General features: G+C 39.2%; 1 protein-coding gene and 1 non-coding gene across 2 annotated transcripts in view; both read left to right on the forward strand.

Moving 5' to 3' along the window:
* The window catches only part of Ptar1 (protein prenyltransferase alpha subunit repeat containing 1), a 41943-nt gene extending 25414 nt beyond the window's left edge, over positions 1-16529 (forward strand). Inside the window, exons 6-7 of the mRNA XM_021152152.2 lie at positions 5314-5603; positions 7572-16529. Of these exons, the coding sequence (XP_021007811.1) occupies positions 5314-5603; positions 7572-7914 (633 nt within the window). The 3' untranslated portion in view covers positions 7915-16529. The remainder of the gene's footprint in view (positions 1-5313; positions 5604-7571) is intronic.
* A 6949-nt stretch (positions 16530-23478) lies between these two features.
* On the forward strand, positions 23479-23582 carry LOC115030032. Its single transcript, XR_003835624.1, has one exon. It is a non-coding gene; the product is annotated as a U6 spliceosomal RNA (small nuclear RNA).
* Positions 23583-24152: the final 570 nt, after the last annotated feature.

The following is a 24152-nucleotide window of genomic DNA, read 5'->3' on the forward strand; positions in this document are numbered from 1 at the left end:
AATCTGGGGCCATCAACTATGGAAAACAGCTTACCATTAAAAAGAGAGAAAACTGTAGAATTGCTGTATATGGGAGGGATCAGGTATAGCTAAAACCAGTAGAAAACTTGGTAGAAAAAGATGGTTCTTTATGCCTCTGGAAAACCATAGGTGTGTTCATACTAAACCACATATGAGTAAGGGTGTCCATAGCCCCAGACTATGACAACTCAATGCATATCCCGTGAGAAAAGGAAAGCTCGAGGTGACATATCTTAGTAAAATGGACTGTTGCCCATACTAAAGGAATGAATTACTGGAACACTGTGTGATGTAAGTGAATCTGAAAATGTGATTAAAAGTAACCAGATTCAAAATCAGACCATGTGCCAGGCGGTGGTGGCGCACGCCTTTAATCCCAGCACTTGGGAGGCAGAAGCAGGCGGATTTCTGAGTTGGAGGCCAGCCTGGTCTACAAAATGAGTTCCAGGACAGCCAGGGCTATACAGAGAAACCCTGTCTCGAAAAACAAACAAAAAAACCAAACCAAAAAAAAAAAAAAAAAAAAAATCAGACCTTGTGTGTGATCATTTCCCCGATGAATTCAGATAGTCAAAGACTGAGTGCCTGAGACTAGTTGAGGGATGAGAATTTATTCCCCTCGTATTGGGGGGGTGGGGGGGGGAAGGATTTTTCTGCAGGTGTGTGTATGTAAAAATATTTGAAATCAGCAAATAATGTTAACACTGTTCTGAATATGCCAAAATAGATGTTTATAACTTTGATTAGAAAAGAAAAGCTTAAAAACAGCTAAAAAATTAAACAGACACTATGGCATTAGGTATTTAATTATGTTAAGTAATTAAAAGACAGGACTTTTTAAAAAAAATAGACTAGGTAATGATAAAAATATGTAAACTCCAGAAATAATTATGTGAAGATTCCATTAATGTTAAGTATGACATGCTACATAGAAAAAAGAATTTTTACTCAGTTTGTGACAACTGGTAATATTTGGATTGACTTTTTAGAAAATAATTAAGTTAGGTTTTTTTTTTTTTTTAGGTATAAACTGAACTAAAATAGATTTTTAAAATCTGAGAAGAAAATAGAGACCTGGAGGATGTATGCTAGGTAAAAATAAACCATGTAAAAGTATAATCTCACTTTTATGTGGAATCTAAAAAAGTTTGAATTCATTGGAAACCAAGTAAAACAATAGTTAGAAAAGTAGAGGAAGTGATAAAGAAAGAAAGGAGAGTTTACTTACATGGAATGAATAGGCCCTAAAGACCTCATACCACTTAGTGTCCAGAATTATATTATATGTAGGGCATGAAGCGGTTGCTTAGTGATCGCTCAGGGGTTAAGAGCACTCACTGTTCTAACAGAGGACTGGAGTTTGTTTCTCAGTACCCATATGGTGGCTTTTAACACTAATTCCTAGGGATTTGACACCCTCTTCTGACCTCCACAGGCATAAGATACATACATACAAACAAAACACTCAGACACAAAAATCAATACATTTTAAAAGAATAATATCTCCTGTATATAGCTAAAGCTTGCGGCAGGAATATCTTAAATAGTCTCATGATAAGAGCAATGATAACTGAAGTAATTAGCTTGGTTTTTATAATCCCTCAATGTATACACACTTATGATTATACTGTATATCACAAGTGTATGCATTTTTAATCAATTACTTGTAGACTTAGATTTTTCAAAACCTACTTTAATTATGCTTCTTTAACATCCCATCCTCCCTTCTAGCCTACCACCTACCAGAAGTAGGGGGAAAGAAAGATCCATAAGAAATGGATGTTGTGGACCATTTAGAAATAATTCTTTGGGGTGATTCCAATCTTCTTTGTCAGGAGTCCAGCCCACTAGCAAAACACCAAACACCAATCAGCAGTGCAGTCCAGTCTAGTCACCAAACACAAATCATAGCAGCAGCTCATCCAGAAGACACGGGGAGGCTCTGCTGATCAGCACCGGAGTCCTGGGTAGCCACACGAAGCAGCTGGAATACCACCAGATGTTCTTTGGTGTCTTTCTCTATACAAAGTCACAACAAACAAAGATCAGTGAAGAAAGCAAGGCAAACCAATGCAAGAGTGTAGTCAGCAAAGACAAAACCCAATGAAGACCAGCAGAGTTGCAAGGAGAACCAATGCAAAAGCATCGTCTACTGGTCTTAGAAAAACAGAATTGTAGACAGAAGAATTGCCAAAGAACATCGCTGCTTTCATCAAGGTATTGGTGCCAGGCTGAACTCCAGCAACAAAGATAACTTTTTAAGACTGATGACACAGTATTACATGCCCTCTTGAAAGGCTCTACAATTTATCTTCCTGAATAGGAGATTAGATATGCACATGGTTACTCACATGTGAGTAGAAATAAGGAAATAGTCAAATGCTCATCTTGAGGGTGAACTGCTGGGTGATAGTGAAAGGTGCTGCTGCAGAATGTTCATTGCGGTAGCACTGTCCTCTTGATCACTCTTGTTACTGTGACTAAACAGCTACAAGAAGAAACATGTGGGAGGGGGGTTTTGACTTACAGTTTTGAGGGGGCATGTCCATCATGGCAGAAGGAACATGAGGCAGCTGGCCACACTGAGTTCTCAGTCAGCAATAGAACCAGGTGAATGCCACTTCTCAGCATTGAGTATGGGTCTGCCCTTTGCTAATCATTGTAGCAGTACCCACGCAGTCGTACCCAGAAGTCTATTCCACACTGATTGTAGAGCCAACTAAGTTGACAGTGAAGATTAGCCATCACTAATGCACTTAAAATTTAAGCAGAATAGAATCAGTTCAAAAGTTATCTCCCAGTGGATTAATGTGCGATGTGTTTTTTAAATTGTTCCTTGTCATTACTGTTTCTATAATGATCATTTTTTAACCACTGTCTTAGTTTAAGTTTAGTTTATTTCATCGTAAAACTCTCAGGTCATACTCTATCACCAAATGAAGTCAGGGCAGGAACTCAGGCAGACGCCGAGGAGGCGCTGCTACTCAGCCTGTTTTCTTAAACCACCCAGGACCACTTGCCCAAAGTGGTACTGCTTCCTATGGGATGGAACCTCCAACGTCAGTCATTAATCAAGACAAGTGCTATGGAGGAATTTCCTTAATTAAGATTCATTCTTCTTAAATGCTCTAGTTTGTATCACATTGACAAAAACCTAACCAGTATAATCACTTCTGTAATCAGAGGAAAACTTTCTAGAAAAGCGAACAAGCGCTGGCATGGGTGTTGTCATACTTTGTTCTAGGCCAATCAATTCCTCTGTTCTATAGCCTGCTGCTATGTTTATATATTCTTTTTACATGGAAGTTGGAAAAGAGTAGGGACACTTAAGATATAGTCTACAAAGGCACTCATCTTGTCAGCACCTGACATTGAAGCCATTCTTCAGTGTTTTTAAAGTCATCTAAAAGTAATTGCTGTCTTTGCTTTTAAATAATTACCTATATAGCATTTTATTCTAGGGGAAAAAAGGGACCCTAAAATAAGAAAATGCTCTGAAATTTCTGGTTTGTTTTATGATTTGATATGCATTCTTAAACATAGAGAGAAGAATAGCATAGGGTTTGTTTTCCTTAAGAAGTCTCCAGCTGGGAAATATTTGTGCACATGTGTATATGTAGAGGCCAGAGGTTGATTTGGGGGGCTTTCCCCCACCCCATCAATTCCCCCCCTCATTTTATTTGCACGCATGCCTGTGTGCACCAGAGCAAACAGGCAAGCAGCTTTGTCTATTGCTCTTTTTCTTAATTACCTTCCTACAGGATCTCTCACTGGACCAGAAACTTACCCTTCTGGCTAGCTGGCCAGCCAGTGAGTTCTTGGCATCTACCTATTACAGGCATATGCAGGCATGCCTGGCTTTCTTACAGACACTGGGAGTTTGAACTCAGGTCATCATGCTCATGGAACAAATGCTTTTCCATTGAGACATCTACCCAGCCCCCACCTTTCTGAGATAAGTCTCACACTGGGCCTGAAGTGTCCAGTCTTAACTGGTCAGCAAGCCTCTGTGCTCCTCCTGCCTTTACCCTCCTAACAGGGAGTCTGTCCTCAGGTCCTCATGCATGTGTGGCAAGTGCTTCACCAACTGAGCCATCTCCCCAGCCCACTGAAGAATGTTTTAAAATAACTAAATTGGTTTTATTGAAAAACTTTCATCTATGTACTGTACTTGCCTCAAAATTAAACAGTAAATTAAATCTTTTTTAAAATAGAAAAATATCTAGTCATAAATAATCTTAAAGTTTTTCATGTTATATACATTCAGTTTAGATAGCCATGGGACTATCATTCTATATTGAGAAGCCACACTAAAAGAAAAAAAAGCTTTTAAAGACGACTCACTGTCCTGTAGACACTGGGCTGAATCTTACAAATAATAATAGCCTTAATGATATTTTTCAGATAGAGGCTCAAGTAGAAATGGCTGTAGGTTTGCCAAATGTTTTTCTTGGAGACTTGTCAGCTATAGCTTTGTAAATGAATGTAGTGGCTATGATGGAACCCATCAGAACTTAAGGATCCAGCCCTCAAAAGCCTAAGGCAGAAAGATTGTGTTTTAGGCCAGCCTGGACTCTGACACCAGACTGGTCCTGTGTTATCAAAAGTACAATTAAAAAAAAAAAAAACACCTTAAAGAAGATATGAAAAACATTTAACTGTATACTTTGCCCATATAGGTCAGTAATCATAGTCCTTTATACTTGCCCCTGGCTTTATTAAATTTCTCGTTCATTCATCAAGTCTTTGTAATCTACTCTGATGCTAATGAACAGAAGAGAATGGAAACATCAATTGGACTGATAAATACCCTCTACCAATTTGTTGTTATATTAAAAATGAAACATCCTTACAATTCAGTGATAATAAAGACACCTGCAACTGTTGTTTATGTGAAAATGTACAAGTACTGTGAAGGTTCCGAGGGAAAGATTACTTCTGCCAAGGAAAAGATAAGTGAGATGTGGGGAAAGACCAGTCAGTACCGGAAAACCGTCGCCTGGAACCAGGAATGAAGCAGGTCAAGTTTTTGGTTTTCGGTGGTGGTGATGGTTATCCACAGTGTGGTAATGAAGGCAAAGAATAATGAGTCTGTAAACTCTGTGCTCAAAAATAAAAACAAACAAACAAACAAAGAATCCTTTTTTGCTTTATAAAGTAAGAGGGAAGTTAGCTGGTTAACTTAGCTGCATTCTGCTTCCCAGAGAGCATCATGCAGGCTTTGTCCATTGTTGAGGAGAAAGGAAAAGCCTTTGTGAATGTCCTTCTCACGTCCCTTTTTCTTCCTACAAGATCCTTCTTGATGAACTGTCTTCTACTAAACACTGGGCGTCCATGCATGTCTCAGACCACAGTGGATTTCACTATCGCCAGTTCTTGCTAAAGTCATTGATTAGCCAGACTACGATAGACAGTGCTGTACCGCAGCACAACTCTTTGAAAAGTGAGCCAAAAGATGAAGCAGCGGCAGCCTCAACAGAGGAGCCAAGTGTGAATCTTGCCCAGCTTCTAGAAGAAGAGGTGGAATTCTGCACAGATCTCATTGATTCCTATCCAGGACATGAAACCCTTTGGTGTCACAGGTAAGAGAGAGAAAACCCGTTTCTTGTGATTAACTAGGTGTGTCCGTATGAAACTGCAGAACCTAATGTATCTGACTTCTGTCTGTGTATGTAAATGTGGTCGTCCGTAAATGTGGTCATCCATAGTTTTCCTGGTTGAATGAGGAAGGGCTTTTGGTCATCATCTCATCACCATTGTCCTTGTTAATTCGAGGTTTCTCACATCTCTGCCTGTGGTTTAGGTTCACCCCTAACTACAGAGCAGAGTGCCCTACATTACTTCCAACATAGCATAGAAAACATAAAAATGTTTCATAACTCTTTGAAGATCCTGACATTAGCATGTCCTGGATAGAATGCTACCTACCATGTGTTTTTAAGAAAAGTAAAATCTTCCAGATCATTTTGATGTAGGTAGGATTGAGAGTAATGATTAGATCGTGGGATAGAAGGTAAGCTTTATCTTTGCCCTACTCTAATGATCTTCCAATTAATTAAGTATAATAACAAATAGAACAGCCAGCCATTTTATTAACCTGGATTTTGAGTATATTTGATATTATAAAGTTCATGTTGGAATGAGGTCCAGGGGAGCTAACACATTGCTCCAGTTACTTGGATCTTTATTTGGAAGTATCTCAATCTTTACAAATCCAAAGTCTGCTTCAGGTCATAGGAGTCAGCTTAGAACAAAAGACTTGTCTTTGCTAGTCAAGGAAAAGGATTGTAAAAACTGTAGTTCCTAAGTCAGCTGAGACCCCACACCTTTCTCCAGTCTACTCTTGCTCATGGCTGCTTAGTCTGTTAGCTGCTAATCCATACCAAGTACATTTAGAAGGCAGAAGTTATCTTTCATTTTTTAGAATGTTCAAGAGTAGACAATGGTCTTTTCACAGCAAAGCACTCTGGTTGTAGGGTTTTAAGGAAGACAGGACATGAGGCTCTTGTTTAGAGACTTTGCTGTTCTGCTGTATTTCCTCATCCCAATAGCAAGACCTCAACTTAAAATGCTGATATTTAAGGCCTTAGCCCTTGAATGAATGACGAGGTGTGACAGCTTAGAACCTGTCATATGTCACGTCGTAGTTTGTGTAGCAGGTGTGCACCCTGGGAAAGCTGTTTGGGTATTATGCAGAGCAGGTTTTCATTTTAATAAGCAATTCCAGACTGTCCCTTGATTGAAAATAGGAATAGTATCTTTTATGTGCTTTGCTCAGAACCCAGCACACCTCTGCTGAACACTGATAAGTAAGACTAAAGTGGAAGTTTAGGAGAAATCTTCAATAAGACACCGTGGGTGTAGTCTAGTTTTAAAAAAAGACTAGGGACTGGTGGGCCAGTTCAGCAAGTAAGGGTGCTTGCCAACTAGCCTGATGCCGTAAGTTCTCTCCCTTAACTGAAAACACGGGACATGGTGGAGAGAGAAAACTGACTCCTGTATCCACACCTCTCTCTCTCTCTCTCTCTCTCTCACACACACACACACACACACACACACACACACACACACATCTCTCTTTCACACACACACACTTGTGCATAAACAAACAAAGGAACAAGTGCAGCAGAGATATCCTCAGAAAGGACTAGGTAGAGGTCATGAACCCATCTGTATCCGGAGGAACTGTCTGCTCTACCTTGTTTTTAATTACTTGTAAGATTCTAAATCACGTTGGTATTTTGTTTTATATAATAATGTATGGTGAATATTGAGCCTGGACTGTTTCTACTTCATGTTAGAGTTAGAACTAAAACTCAGTGATCCAAGTGAATGCTTATTGAAACGCCCTTAGAGCAGTGCAGTTTCCTCACGCACCAGCCTGGGCAAGGGGGGAGATCCTGAGATCTCCGTCAGTTTCTTTTCCTGCAGACAGTTGTGGATTGTGAAATGGGTGTGAGCTAATACTGTTTATTAGTAATCACCTTCTTTCACCTGAGAATTTTGAGTTTTGTCATGATTTTCTTTCTCCCACCCCACCCCCATTGCAGGCGGCACATTTTCTACCTTCAGCATCACTTAAATGGCAGGCTCCCTCCCAACGTGACTCACCTGTCACCTGCAGACTGCTCTGGGGGCGCTTTGAATGACTCGCTCCAGATTCCAACAAGCCCTCAACTATCTCAGGCAATGGAAGTGGATGGACTGAGTGACTCTAGCAAGCAAGGCTATTCCCAGGAAACCAAGCGCCTGAAGCGGACCCCAGCTCCAGACTCCCTAGGCCTGGAGATGGAGCACAGGTTTATTGATCAAGTATTGTCCACTTGTCGGAACGTAGAGCAAGTCAGGTATGCCAATGCATACAGGAAATGGCTGGTGACTCTGAGTCAGTGAAAGGGGTGATTCATCCTAAGAAATTCCCTTTAGTGCAATATTGCTTTTTTTCTCAGTGCCATAGTTGCATGGACTGACTGGCTAGCTGTATTCTTCATCTGTAGCTTAAAAGTCTATAAGAAACCTTTGGTTTTATTTATTTTGTTAAGAGCCGGCATTCCTTTGGGTATGAGATAATCGTATAGTTCCTTCCTACTAAATAGAGTCTTAATTCTTTTTTTTTTTCCTCTTTGACCCATGGCTCTCTAGGTCCATCCTTGGGCTTCTCATTTGTCTCTTGAGATTGGCTTACATACTTTGCCCACCTCTGTTCAGTTGCTACATAGATAGTTTCTTTAAACATTGAACATTTATTTTGCAGTTCAGCTAAAGAATATTAATACATTCGCAGAAGCACTTGCGCTGACTGCAGTTCTGAGAACACAATGGCTACACGGGTGGATGTGAGGACGTCAGCCACTTCCCTCTCAAGCGTGTTCTCCCGTTATCCACTCAGAACCAAAGCCAGGAGGGTTGGAATTTATATATAAAAAAAAAAAAATTGCTTCCAATGTAATCTATTTTTTAAATGATTATTTAAAAGAAACTAAACTAATTTAAGAGTTTATGTAATTGTAGTACTGAAAAATTATTTTTATTACTAGTTTTGATAGATTGTTTTTACCTCACATTTGGTATATGCCAAAACAGCAAGTCAGCCCTTATAAAATAAATTCTTTTTTAAAAAAAACCCACAAATGCCATTTTTAGTTATTACTAATTTTTTTCCTTCTAAAGTCACTCATGAAAGTGGGACATAGAAATGTAGTCCTGTAAAGCTTTTTTTTTTTTTTTTTAAAGAAGTAAATAAAGAATTACTGAGGTTATACTGGATAAACTGCAAGGTTTTTTGTCAAGTGGCTAGTCAGAGTTGACTGGCAAAAATCTAGGGAGGAAGACGGGTTTTGAGCATTTAGTTCAGTTTTTACTTTTCAAATGAAACACCGCTCTTTGATACTGAATTCATCAGGGATAAGTACCAAAGTCCACACTGTAGCTCTGTCTCAGCAACAAGGGCTGTGCTCTCAAGGCTGGAGAAGTTGGGTGGGAATGGGTCCAGTCTCCTTTCTTCTGACATCCACCCCTTCAGATGAGCCGTGATTCCTCTGTGTGTACGCCTTCTCTTACCTTGCCAGTCCATTCCCTACTTTCCATCACTCACTGGCCCATATTTTTTTCTCATGTTCTTTTTTTTCAGGGATGCCAACAGAAGCTATTATTACTGTTATAATAGCTTAATACCTATCTATAAACACAGGGAGTATGAGTAAAAGGTGTCCCTCTCAAATTCCCTTTTCATGGCTGTCTTGGTTAGGGTTCCTATTGCTGTAATGAAATGCCGTGACCAGGAGCTGGGGCAGTGGCCATAGAGGAGTGCTGCTTACTGTCTTGCTCTATGGCTTGCTTGTACAGTTTTCTTGTTAGGAGCCCAAGGGGTGACACCACTTACAGCAATCTGGGCCCTCTCTCGTCAATGCCTAATTAATCCACTATAGGCTTGTTTACAGCAGGATCTTCTGGAGCACTGTCTCAATTGAGGTTCTCACGTCTCAGATGACTCTAGCTAGGATCAGATTGACATAACACTAGCTAGCTCGGATCCTGTGTATGTGCAAAATGCAAGCTGTGATTGCAGAAATAAGCCAAGCCATCATGTTTGGCGTGCTCTCCTTTCTCAAGCTTGGTTATGTGCATTGCAGGTGGAGGGACAGAAGGAAAGGCAAACCCCTCCTTCCTTGCTCTGGTGGACTCTTGTACTTGAGTTAGACATACTGCATTAAGAGAAAAGAACAGACTTTTACTTGGGCATCATGGTCTTATTGGGTGGCAGACTGCTTGGCTGGGTGACACTTAGGAAACCATGAAGAAAATTTTCTACTGGCCCCAGGAGATAGATCTTTCTTACTCTTTGGGGGCAAAGTTGTTTTTACTACCTTTATTATTTAGATGATAATATATTTGCCATTCTGAACATAATTCCACAACCTACTATATACAAAGCATATTTTGAATCATTAAATACCTCAGGTTCTACATGAACCTCTATAGGAAAAACCATTACATGATGTTTAGGTCCTCTGAGATTGAGAGGTGACAGGAATGACATGCAGCTCCTGTGGCCACACCCTATCTCGACTCAGTCTTACCTTCTCTTCTCAGCATCCGTCTTATGTCCCAAGTAATAGGGCTTATCTTTGATATAGTATGTGTCAGAACATGAACATAGGCTATGCCTTATGAACATCAGCTAAATTTTTATAGTGCTTCATGCCTTTTTATATCTCCTATTCAGCATCTTGATCATCTAGGTGTCAGATGCCTTCTTCTAAGGCTCAGCCCACACCTTCCTAAAGCCGTAGAGTCCTCTAATATACCGTGATTGCATCTTCCTAGTAAAGTTGGAAGTAGGTAGTAAAAATGCAAATAGCGAAAAGATCCTGTTTCTGTGTGGGTTTTCTATGCTACATTATTTCTGAAATTAGCATTTTTGAGTGTTCATTCACAGGACTTAGGATTTCCCTGTAACTTTCCCCTAAGTGTTTGGCATTCACCTTTACTAGCAAGCTACTGTGTCTTTGACCAAATGAATTCATGCAGTAGAAAAAGAAAATATGTCTATTAGGGGCTTGTTTAGTCATATTCTTCAACACATATCTTACTGTTAGAAGGAAAAGATAGTTTGATTGGCACATTGCATCTGATTTTACTCCTCTGGATTAAGAAAACCACTGACACACAACAAGCAGTAAGATCCATGATCTTCACCATAACCCTGCCCTACATGTCTTTGTTTTTAAAGTCTATTTTGGTAAGTGTATTGCCCAATTATATTCATATGCCTTGCATATCAAAAGGACTTAGTAACTATCTATTAATGATTAATTAGCTCTTTGAAGAAGGGAAAGATTGTTCTTGTTCATAAATGATGGAATAATGATCAGGAAATTAATGAGTTATAAGTGAGTGATGTGGGCTAGCTCTGCAGTTCTTAAGGAGAGCTCCCATGTGTAAAAATCATTGAGATTTAGATTTGCTGTCTTCATTACCTTGTTTAGATTTGTTACCGCTCAGCTGTGAGGTGGAGCGCTAGAATTCTCCTAGCTGTTCTTTATATACACTAAAAATCCTCAGTCAATAAGATCCACTTGATAGGATTATTATTGTTTTCTTTCACTAGACAGTGTTGGAGAGCAGATCTTGCATACAGCACCAGAGGCACATCTGATCAGCTGAGATAATTCTTGGCCTTTAGAGACTTGTTGATGTGCATTTGTGCAGGAATCATCCTGATCCCCAACTTGAACTGTGGACCTTGTAGGGACTCCTTGAACCTGCCTGTGTGAGTCGTTTTGTAAGCCTAAGGGTTTTATGCCTTCCTATAGAAGCTTTGGGCCAGACTTTCATCACCCTTTCTTACTCGTATGGCACAGCTCTAACTTAAGCTATACATGTCATTAGTACTTTTCTCTTTGTTTTTGCTGGTGCTGAGGCTCAAGCTCAGATTTATTATCAGTCATAGAAGTAAATGTGTACAGATTATCACCAGAAGCCACTTATAGTTTCAAATAAGGGCTATGTAACATACAATGCAGAAGCGAGCTTTTGAGTTTATGTGCAGTGGTCTGTAGAATGCATCTGTGGTAGACAATGTTAGTTCAGTAATGTTCAGCTCCTCCCAGTTTACACTCTGTGTGTGTGTGTGTGTGTGTGTGTGTGTGTGTGTGTACAGATAGTCAGTCCTGCAGTTTTATTCAGCACAAGATGGTGTGTGACATGAGCCAAATGCAACTTGAGAGTAGAACCACCAGGGAGGGAGCCTCTCAGTTGGCTCCCTAATGGGGTTAGGGATGATTCAGCTGTAAAATGAAGAGTGAATAATCTGTCCCCTTTTTCTTCCTCCGAAAAGCTTTTTGGGTTTACTGTTATTTTCCTACTCAAAAATTTTACCTTAAAAATTTTAAATGTTTTATTCTAAATTTTAAATGTTTTATTCTAAATTTTTTAACACTGTAAAAATTTTGTCTAAAATGAAACTGCAAACGCAAGCAATGTCTTTGTTCCCCCACCCCTGTCACACATAGTCTGTAATGAGCTCATGCTTATTAGAGAAGCATGGTGGGGTACCGGAAATTTTCAGCAAACTCAGTTTCATTGAAGCAGTAAGCAAGAAAAAACTACCCCAAGAACTCCACATACTGTCATCTAATGTCTTCTTTAAAATAACTGTACATTGTGTTAACTTGAGTGCCTTTCTAACTTTAATGTGTGATACAAGGTTATCTTATACTGAACTCTTGTGTTTAGGGAGTAAAAGTGTAGAAATTTTATCAGTGTATTGTGTCACAGTGAAATATACTGACTGGTGAAGGTAGGATCTTTTGATTTATATTTCATTAATTGGCAATTTTTTGTACCCTACCAAGAACACCAAGAGTTAGAATTAATTCTCTGTCTCTCAGACAGCTAACATTGTGAGTTTTAGAGGCATCATAATTACAGGGCAGTGTGTGCACAATTGAAGACACAAAAGCTGTGTAGCCTATGCTTGAAGAGAAGCAGGCACACGATAAACTGCCAAGAGAGAGAGAGAGACAGAGAGAGAGAGAGACAGAGGTGTTGTCCCAAGTGACCCTTTGCCTTATTCTAAGAACATGCCTTTCTCCCAAATTCAGACATGGGGGTAGGATAGTTAAAAGGGGGAAAATGGGACTGGCTAATACCAAAAGAAAAGGTAAATACTCAAATGAAATTTCAAGTTTTGTGAATTTGTGTGTGGAAGGGGAGGAGAGGCCTGTCATAGTTCATGATAGCATATAGTTTTCTTTATGGTTTCTTAAAAATATATAGTAAATATTCCAAAGTGCTTTGCAGAGAGTTCTTGAATAATACATCTCTATTTTGTGTTCATAATTGATGTATAAACCAGTGTCTCCTGTGTGGCTTTAGGGTGGGAGGGGAATTCTCAGGCTCCCTACATCTTGACCCTCTCAGGCCATCCCTGTCACCACGAAACAACTAGAGGCTGGTGGTTTAAAAAGAAAAGGCAGTTAAGTTGCTTGGCTGAAGAAACAGTGACCTTCAAAGGATGTTAGCTGTATATAGGTCATGCTTTCTGAACAAGAGCATGAGCCACAAAGCTGACCCTGATGTTTATTAGTCTGTTGTTAATCTCAGGGTGCAGAAGATTTAACCAATTTAGAACAACATTTTATATTCTGTGGCCAAAAAGAAAAGGCAAAATATGCTAATTAGATTGCTATTAGTGTGCAAAATCTAATACGGACCATCTTGCCACTTGTCCTGTAGTTGTAGTGAGACTGTTATCAAAACTGTTGCTAAGAAGAGAATATCTGTGTTGGTTCTACGTGGGGAAGTGGAGGAGATTATGTTTTGTTTCAGTTGATGTTCTCAGCCTTTAAAAATCGTATTGAGAAGAGTCACTGTTGTTTTGCAAACTGACAGCTGTTTTGCTTCCTAAGACTTCTTTTTCTCTGCAAGTGTAAGATGCAAGACAGACAGGTTCAGTATATCACATAGTGCTGTGCATATTGTGAGAAATTAACAAATCAGAACTGATAAATGCTGGAGAAGGAATATGATTAGCATATCTCTATCTTAGCATTGCCCACATATGGGTGAACTATACAATTTTATATGAAATATACATTATGTTTAAATATATAAGGCAAGATACACAATTGTATAACATTGCAACCAAAGTTGAGGTTCTTTTTAAGTATCTAAATGTGTGTGTGCGCATGCATGTGCGTATGCACATACATACATCTACCAAGATCTAGAGCTCAGGCTTACATGATTTTTTTACACAAAAGATTTTATGCAATGAATTTTTATTTTCATATTTGCTCAAAGTATTTTAATTTAAGACAATTTTCTTGACAGACAGCCTCCTCCAGTAAAGTTGGAAACTGACATGTGGCCATTTACCCATTTAAATATTTGTGAAAACTGATTATGTGTTTGGTGGTTTGTATGTTTATATGTTATTCTGTTTTTCTCCAATATTAAGGATTTAGCCTTTATTTCATGCCTAGCAATCACTTTCCTAAAAGCACTGAGCAGGCAACACATGCTCTGCTGATGGCAGTGAAGTGATGCATAATACATGTGAGGTTGGTGCAATGTGCCGACTACTCCCAGGACACTCCAGCATCCCCTAGAAGCAGTCGTCTGTCCTCACATCCAATGCCATGCATTTAAGGCAGGTGGCTTTGTGTTGGTTACAGAAGTGATATAGATGGGGTGCAGATAGCAACAGCTCAGTCAATAAGTACTTAGCTATTGCTCTAGCATCAGACTAACTTAGCTCTCACCACGGAGACGGTTGCCATCTCTTCACTGAGGAATATATTTGTAGTGTGATACGTTACACAGTGAAAAATGCTATTCCATGACATGAATTATTACACTTGTTTGTTTAGGCTGGATTTAGAAACATAATAAAGATATTATTTAACAGAACCATGGCATGAAAACAAGAGTTAGAAGAAGTCTGAGCAGTATCGCCCTGTAAGAGGCACATTTAATAAATGCCTCAAGGTGTCAGCAGATGCAGAACCATGCTGCTCTTTATATATTGGCATATCCAGGACTTTATACTTTATTTCATTTCTCTCTAATTCTAGTTGCTTTGCATTGTCTTAAAGGTGATAATGATCATCATGGGAACTTAGGCTGAGTAACTTCATATAATTTTCTCAGAATATATTTGACATGAGGAAGAATTTTTTTTATCAATGGCATTGTAGTTTAGTTTGAGTACCTATTCTGAGTTGACCTAATGTAAAAGATTAGACGGTTTTGAAACAGACATTCCTACCTAACCTGTGAGGATCCAAGTGTAGTGCAAGTGTGATTCTGCTTTGGCCTCTGGTGAGCTCCCTGGTGCATGGTCGTGTATTGGCTGTAGTCACTTTGTACTTTTGCTGTATTTTGTTCTAGAAGAGTAATGGGGTGTACACTAGACTAGATCACATTACTGTTTCTGAGCTGGAAACAATACAAAATAAGGTGTCTAAGTATGCCAAATATTTATATACTGCTATAAAAACTAAGAGGAGGACTTTTCAAAAGTACAGAAATTACTTTTTCTAAACTCCAGGCTTTGTATGCTAGTTAATTGCTTATTTCAACATTATAAAACTATGGGACTTCCACTGAAGAGAAAGATCTCAGATACTGTATATTCTACTATCAGAATTCACCATCGGTGTTAGTTTACATTGCTTGTAGATTTTCCAAAAAGAGCAGTCAGTGGGCTATAGTTAACACTGGACACATTAGTGTAATCACGGTACACTGTAGATCCCAGACATTAAGTATTAGTGTGACTGCTTGTTTTGCTGGAAACAGCTGTCTTCACTGGTAGATACCACTCTGCCTGGTATGGCAGTCTGTATCGAAGTTCCTTTAGCTCTTAGTATAGCAACCCACAGTTTTAAAAGGATTAAAACTCATGCGTTCTTTACAGCTAAAGTATATATTCTGGATGGGAATAAGAAAAACTTTTGTACAAAGGTGTGTGCAAAGTACACTTGTGGTATTTTGGGGTTTAGTACCCCAGGATGATTAAATTATGCTAAATTCTAAGATTATCACTTGGACTTTTGGCTAAGATTAAATGTAAATTCTAAGATTAACATATCATGTATTGTCGATAGCTGGGTGTTCAATGGAAATGTAATGTGAGCCCCAAAGGTATTACAATTTCCTAGTAGCAATGTTTAAGACATATAATTAACTTTTAATAACATATCTTATTTAACTTAATCTAGTAAAACACTCTTTCAACATTCATCAATGTAACAAAATTAAGGAGCCATCTAGCGCCTTTTCTCCCTTTATATTAGTCTTCACAATTCAATGTGTGGTTTGCACTCACGCTGCCCCTCCACTGCAGCCATGTTTCATGCCCTCAGGCTCCACGTGTGGCCAGGGGCTGCTGCTGCAGACGCAATGCAGATTTATAGGCTACAAAGTATGAATCTGTTTAAATTTGGAGGTGACAAATGGACATGAAATTTTGATCCTTTAAGGATTGTTTAGAAAGAAATCTAATGAAGTTTTCCTTCATTTTAAGTTAACTTTGCTCTAGAAATTGGATCAATCTGATCTAATTTGCCAAGCATTATTTGAAGAAGAAATCCTGTGCCATGCAAAATCCCTCTAGGATTGCTGTAAAGTACCGACGGCAGAATAGTGAGTCTTCAGTCTTCACTAAAGTCTGTCCTGTTTCTTCAACATAGCTTGAGTTGCATGCTTACTGCATATCCGTACTTGTTTGCTTCCCATTATTCTTGTTATATAATGATGTATATTAACCAGCAGCCCTAGGATTCTAATCTATGCAGCTGTCTGCCAGAACATAATGATGTACCGATTGAATCGTGGTAAATGGCAGAGAAATAAGTTGAACCACTTCTTTTCCCATTAGAATTGTTTTTTTAACATGTGGCCATGTACCAAACCAGCTGTAAATTACTGTATTTCTGTAGAATATGGAAACAGTGTTGTCTTTGATGATGTCTAAGTAAACATTACCTCTCCTAAAGCAAGCGCTATGTGTGTTTCATCTCCATGATTGTTAAACTTGGCTGCGGTTATCTGTCAAGATGCCCGGCTGACTGCTTTGATTGTGTTAAATGGATGAACTATTGTCTGAAAAAAAAAAAAAAAAAAAAAACCTGACAACTGACTATCATATATATACAAAGCATAGAACATTAAAAATCAAACTCAGAGAAACTACATTGTTGTTTTTAAAGTATATTAACAGTGACAGATTGACTTAGGAAAGATATTCTGTCCAGATATACTTTATTTTTATGTATTCAAGCGAAGGTATAACGTGCGAGGTTACTAGTCTTACACAGTGTCTGTGCTGTAAGCAAGAAGTGGCAGCTACTTACACTTCATGAAGAAGCCTCTAGATGGACCCAGAAAAGTAGCCAGGGAAGTGAATATTTATTTCACTCAGATTTTAGTACTTCAGAAGGTTGTTTGTGGAGAAGGCTTTGTTAACAACACTGACTGCGTTAGCAATGATATGCTATTATCAATGCATGTTTGTATAGGAAGCAGGCTGTGCAGTTTATGTTTGCATCATTCCAAAGAGCAGGGTGTTTGTTTGTTGTAACTAATGTGGTAGAGAAAGTAGTTTATTAAAGACAGTCTTAATTTAGATTAGTAGTCAGACAGTATAAATATGACAGAATTGGTATTAGAAAAATGCATCTCTGGGAAACCATCGTGTTTCACAGCATGCTTCTCCAAATGCATGGTTCGTGCCAGTCGTGGCTGGCACGCCAGCCGGCTGAGTCAGTATGAGGGTCGTTTGCTGCTGCTCTGCACTCAGCACATGCAGCGCTTTCTTTGTGCTGTCATTTCAAAAAGAGTTTTACTTTTAGCATTGCATTATGTTCAAAAGAAAAGCAAGTCCATGTTCGACATGAACAAACAACGTAGCTCCTGTCTCCCAGGCACTCTTTCCCAGTGGCCAGGCTGGGTATCAGCTTTAAGCCACAGTGTTCTTACATGCGAGTCACCCTATTGCGTGTGTCATGTGAAAGGATAGCAGGAAATGAAGGGCTGCTTGCTCCCTCTTCAGAGCCTCAGAGAAATCAATGGTCAGCAGATGTTCCTCCACAGAGAGAGTCTTGAGTAATATTAGCCTCCAGGATAGACAGAATTTAATGCTTTAAAGTCTACGTGTTCAGTATCAAAGTACTCGGAGTCACAAAAGGCTTCATATTCCTCTGGGAATCACAGTGAAAGGGCTGCCTCCTGTCTCAGGAGCTAGCGAGCTGTCATGTTTTGATGGTTTGGTTTGTTTGTTTTTTTTTTAAGTTGCTAGTGATCTAAGCAGACACAATTTTGAAAGAAAATTAGATCATTTAATAAATGGGGTTGGTAAACCTGTTAATCACCCATTTGTTTTATTTCCAAATAAATTTTGTAATATTACCCTCTACTTTGGTCCCTCGACGGGAAATCTCCAGTTCTCTGAAGACATCTGATCTGTGTCCATTATATGATATGCTTCCGTTAATTCAGTGATGCCATGGGGGTAAACATGAAGGCATTCTATATAGCACTTACAGCAATAGGAAATCACAAAAACCGACACTGGGTTGGGCAAACCGCTAAGAGTGCCAGATTGTGTGGGAAATAGCCTACAATTCATTTCACTTTTGGAGGAAGTTAGAAAACTGTATATAAAGTAAGGTCCTAGCTTTTTTAAAACAAGTTTTAAAATTTTTCTTTTCAGTTATTAAAGAACTAACTTACTGAACAGGAGTAAAATTATTGGTGAAAAAAATAGTTGTTTTTCTAGTGTAAATAGGAAAGCCTACTTAAACCAGAACACTAATGGAAAAGGTCTTCAAAGTAGCTAAGGAAAAGGATTAAGAAAAACAAAAAACACTTTCGAAGAGGAACATTGAAATTATCCTTGTGATTGATAAGAATTTTAAGTAAAGCATGGTGAGGACTGTAGGTAAATACACACATGTACACATACACACCCTGTGCACACACACACACACACACACACACACACACAGTTCTACTCAGGTAAAGCCTTAAAATCAGAATCCGACATCTAAGAAGAGGGCAAAGAAGGAAGGGGCTGGAGAGGCGGCTCAGCAGCTGACAGCTCACTGACCTTGATTCCCAGTTCCATCTGTAGCGCCCGCCTCACGGGATCCAAAACCCCCTTGTAGCCTCTTTGCCCAGAGACTCTCATGTGCACATATCCTACAGACTTACACATGTGCATATAATTAGAAATAAAATGCGAAAATCCTGAAGACAGTGGCGTCCTGACTGAGGCCAGAATAAGATGAGGGATGCAGACGTCACTGTTTGGGTTCTTTGTTTATTTTATCTGTGCAGTGAAAACGTCTTCACATACACACATGAACTTGGATAGCACTTCTGATTATTAAGTGAGAGAAACTTTGAAGAAATCAAGGGTACCCTATTCATAATTAGAAAATACAGAAACTATTTTTCCATTGTTGATCTATAGATTCAATACCATGTCAACTCCAATGGACTTTCTTTCACAGACATGGGCAGGTTATATGGAAATACGGATATGTTCGTTATCTTGTGGTATTAGTTTCACAAATATATTTGTAAAGGCTTATTAATTGTTGTATATATGTTTTGTTTCATTTATTATATGTCAATTGTACTGTAAAGCTGGTAAAAACATAAATATTCTATTGATAATAGTTTGTGTAAAGTGGGTACTAAATAAACAATGATGTTTACAAAAATATATAGCAATAAAAAGAATTTAGTATAGTTGTAACAATCTTTTAAGATTTATTCATTTTTATTTTATATGTGTGAGTGTTTTGCCTGCATATATGTAAGTGTACTACATATATGCAGTGCCCCATAGTCAACAGATTTGGGGAACTGGAATTACAGATGGTTACGAACCACCACGTGGATGCTAGGAAGTAAAACAAGGTCCTCTGGGAGAACAGCAAGTATTCTTGGTTACTGACCCATCTCTCCATCACCTAGCTAAAGCATTCTTGTCAAAGGGATAGCGCACTGTAAAGCCACAATAATTAAACTATAGCAGCATAAGACTACATAAACAGACCAATGGAACCAAACAAGAGTCCAGAAACAGGCCTTTAGATGTTCTGTTAGTTTTTGTCCTGACCACGGCACCATGCCATTTCACTAGGCAAGTTAAATGATAACTACTGCTGTGTCCACATGGAGAGAGGATCTACTGTGGCTACCTCACACAAAGGTAACTTTGAATGAACCAGGATGTGGACCAAACGGCCTAGTCCGTAAATCTAGAAAGAAATAAGGGAACTTTAAATGAACCAGGATGTGGACCAAACGGCCTAGTCCGTAAATCTAGAAAGAAATAAGGGAACAGATTTACAATGAGGAAGGCAAACATTTTTGTGAGGAAAGAAACAAAAGGGTACCAATAAGTGTGCATTTCAAAAATAAAGTGGAGAAGCCGAGGTCTCATGCACTGTATGGTTACACACACATTCAAAGAAGACCTGAGAGGAAGGCTGCTCTGTCCTCAGGTTCTTCACAAGAAAGACAGAAAGGCTAAGACAGAGCTGGGACCCTCCTGACAGAATGCAGGAAATCTATCATGGAATACAAAATGGAAGCCTGTCAGTTCAAAGATCTGCCCCGCCTGGCCTCTGCGCCATTGAAAGACTTCACTGGATACAAAGAAAATGAGACCTTAATGCTTCCAGAAGGGTGACAAACAACAATTTCACAGCAAGCTTGGGAATATAGTGGAGAAACAGAGCTGGCTCATTTTACAAAATACCCACCTTTCAACCAAAATATTACCAAGCACAGATAGAAACAGTATAGTCTATGCCTGGGCTTAAAAGAAAAATAGGTCCCAGACATGGTCTCAGAGAACAGCCAAACAATAGACATACTCAGCAAGACTTTAAAGCAGCTGTTGTAAATTGGTTCTGAAGTGACCAGACTTAATTGAAGAAAACAGGAGAACTATGAACAAAAAGAGGGTTTAAAGTTCTGCAGTTTAGACTGAAAATTTTCATTATGATAATCCACCAAAAAAAAAGGTCTGAATTAAAAAAAAAAAAAAGCTTTTTATTTCATTTTTAATTACATGTATTTGGAGGGAGAGGAGGTGCAGGTATCCACAGAGGCCAGAGGAGGGCATCAGATTCACTGGAACTGGAGTTAACCTGTGGTTGTGAGCCTCCTGGTGTGCTCGGAATGTAACTCTGAGGTCATCTGAGGGAGCAGTAGGTACTGCTAACTGCTGAGCCATCTCTTCAGCACCTCATCCCTGCAAATAGTAGACTAAGTAGGGAGAATGGTAAACTTGGAAAAAGCTCAGTTCCCAGTAACCAAGTGGATGAGCAGGAGAAGGAAAAGGACAGCAAGTCAGCAGAGCACTGGGGCCTCACCAGGTTCGCTGGAGTCAGCAGAGCACTGGGGCCTCACTGAGCTTTCTGGAGTCAGCAGAGCAGCTCGAAGAAGGAAAGCAAGTCAGGAGAGCACTGGGGCCTCACCGGGCTCTCTGGAGTCAGCAGAGCACTGGGGCCTCACTGAGCTTTCTGGAGTCAGCAGAGCAGCAGAAGAAGGAAAGCAAGTCAGCAGAGAACTGGGGCCTCACCGGGCTCACTGGAGTCAGCAGAGCACTGGGGGCCTCACTGGGCTTGCTGGAGTCAGCAGAGCAGCAGAAGAAGGAAAGCAAGTCAGCAGAGCACTGGGGCCTCACCAGGCTCACTGGAGTCAGCAGAGCAGCTAGAAGAAGGAAAGCAAGTCAGCAGAGCACTGGGGCCTTACCAGGCTTGCTGTAATGGAAGACACAGTTGAAGAAAAGAGTGCAAAGACAAATGGAATGTTGGGGTCACAGTGGTTGCAAATGTCCCCAAATTTGAAGAAAGATGAAATGCCTATGATAGGGAGATGAAGGATTTACTTTGGCTCACAGTTTTAGAAATTTCAGACAATTGTTGACTAGACCGTTGCTTTTAGGCCTGATGGGGTTCCAAGTGACAGTGCTGTGAAAATGGAGAAATAATGGAGAAAACTGCAATGATAGCTATTACGATTTGTCAGTGGATACACCATAGAAGATGTAAGTGGTTGCATCAAAAACAGATGGGGGAAGGTAAAAGTGAGTTTTTAATCAAAGTTAAGCTGTTAGCAGTTGAAGACATCAGACTAAGCTTATGCTTTTATTTCCAGATGGATCTCAACAAAGGTACCAAGACCACACCATGGGGGGTGGGGAGGATATCCTCCTTAATAAATTATGCAGAGAAAGTAGATGTTCATCCATCTGAAGAAGATAAAGGACATTAAAGATTTATCAGATGCCACAACACCAGGGTTTTCTTTCCCTTGAGATATTTATAGGTATATACTGGTAGGTTTACATAATAGGTTTATTTCCCACAGTTCTCTGGTATATATACAGTGTTTCCATTTATTAAAGATAAAAGCAATTTTGCATCTTAATGAGATGGGATGTGTTTACTTTTTATCAAGAGTTAGATCTCACCTGAGTATTTGATACCATGGGTTATAGAGCATCTCCAGTATTTTCCAGAGTTGGTTGATACTTTGGTTTTCTACCATCAGTGCTGAGCAATCCACCTAACTATGCAGTACAAAATAACATACAAAGGTTTCATTTTTGATAGATTTTTTTTCCAGTGTGGTTGATGTGAACTCCCTTTGTGCACCAGGTTGGCTTTAAATTCATGGGACCCTAGATGCCTGTGCCCCAAAAGTGCTAGGATTAAGGGTTTGAGACACCATACCCTGAGTTCATTGAACAAATTGTTTTAAATGAAACCTTAGCAATACATATAATTTGGATATACTAATCCAAATTTGCATGCTGGAGAATGAAGATGAGGAAAAAATATTAAACTCATTGTTTTCTGCAAATAAACTGTTGTTTCTAAAGAGCAGAAAACTGTTCCAGTAAGAATCACAGTGACCTCCATCCTGAACTTCCATGCTTGAGGCAGCCCGGGTCAGCTCTGTGCGCTGTGATGATCCCTGCAGAGCGAGGCTGTGCTTCAGGTCTGATTCAGCTCCAAGTCTAGTGGATTTGTTTGATGAAACCTAGCCAAGCTTTGCCAGGGACACAGGATTTGTTACTTGCTTGATTTTGATTTGGTGGTTGCATACTCTGAACACTTTCACAGTTGTGACTCCCATATTCGGTTACATGAACCCATAAGGGATCAGCACCCAGGGTGTAAGAAGCAGGACTGTATCCAGAGTGACTCAAACATCTGAGGGACTTAAATGAGACACCTGGACACTAACTAGTAAAGCAAAGATCAGGTGAGAGCTCTTAGCAACCCCCGCCCCCAATATAACCCTGAAATCACAGAGAACAAAAGTTAAAAACAGGCCAGTGGGATTACATGAAAATACAGTACTTATCAGCAAAGGAACCAGCCGAGTAAGGAGACAGACTACAGAATGAAAATGTCATGGAAATCTAACCACCAAGATGATGGTATTACAAGGTTGGGCCTTTGAGAGAGAATTCTCATGAGTGCTTTACAGTTACGCTGCTATGATCAGGAGAGGACTAGCATGAACAGGCTTCAGGGAACCAGCTTACTTTTACATCATAAGACAACACAGCAACAAACTTTTTGAAGCAGAAAGTGACCCTTTACTACAGAATCTTTGATGCCTCCAAAATTATGAACAATATATTTGTGGTATTTCTAAATTACCCACCATAAGATATTTTTATCAAAGTAGATTAAGATAGAAAATATTTGTAAACCTTGCAACTGATAATGGGATAATAATAATAATAATAATAATAATGTGTATGGAAGTAAATTCATAGTAGGACTTCAAATAGTCCAATTAAAACTGGGCAAATAATCCAAATCTCAAAGTTATGTAACTGACCAATAGATAAGTGTCAAAGTGTTTAACATTGCCAAGTATAATCAGTACAAGCTAAAACCATAATGGTTTGTGCTTGCTTCAGCAGGACATACACTAAAATTGGAATGATACAGAGATTAGCGTGGTCTCTGTGTGAAGATGGCATGCAAATTTGTGGTGTTTCATATTTTAATGACTTTTTCCATTAAAGAATAAAATGACATTTTTAACAACACTGTCTTTCACTTCATATTAGAATGGCTGTTTTCAGGGGGAAGATGGTGGCAAACATAAAAAATGAAATGCTTGCATACAATTGGGGAAGGTGATTAAGTATAACCATTATGGAAAAGAGTGTGGAGGTTCCTCATAAAAAGAAAATAAAACTGATGAAATGACTAGTAATCTCACTTAAACATAGAAAACCAAAAGATATGTCTGAATGGTATCTCCACCTCCATGGTCATTGCAGCATGATCAGCAGCATCCAAGTGATGGAATCAACCTAATGGCGTAAATGCATGGGTGGGAGAAGAAAGTGTGGTATAACACAGCTAAATACTAGTCAGCCTTTTAAAAGAAAGAAAAAATCCTTTTTTCAAAACAATGAGAATAAGCCTGAAGAACTCCATGTGACATAAGGAAGACACAGAAAGACAAATACTTTATGATCTTACTCACCTATGTGCATTAGTTATTCTTCTTACGCAAGAAAATGCCCAACAAGAGCAACTTTAATGAAAGAAGGGTATGTTTAGTTGCAT

This window comes from Mus caroli, chromosome 19 (genome assembly GCF_900094665.2).
Source record: "Mus caroli chromosome 19, CAROLI_EIJ_v1.1, whole genome shotgun sequence".
NCBI classification, from domain to species: domain Eukaryota; kingdom Metazoa; phylum Chordata; class Mammalia; order Rodentia; family Muridae; genus Mus; species Mus caroli.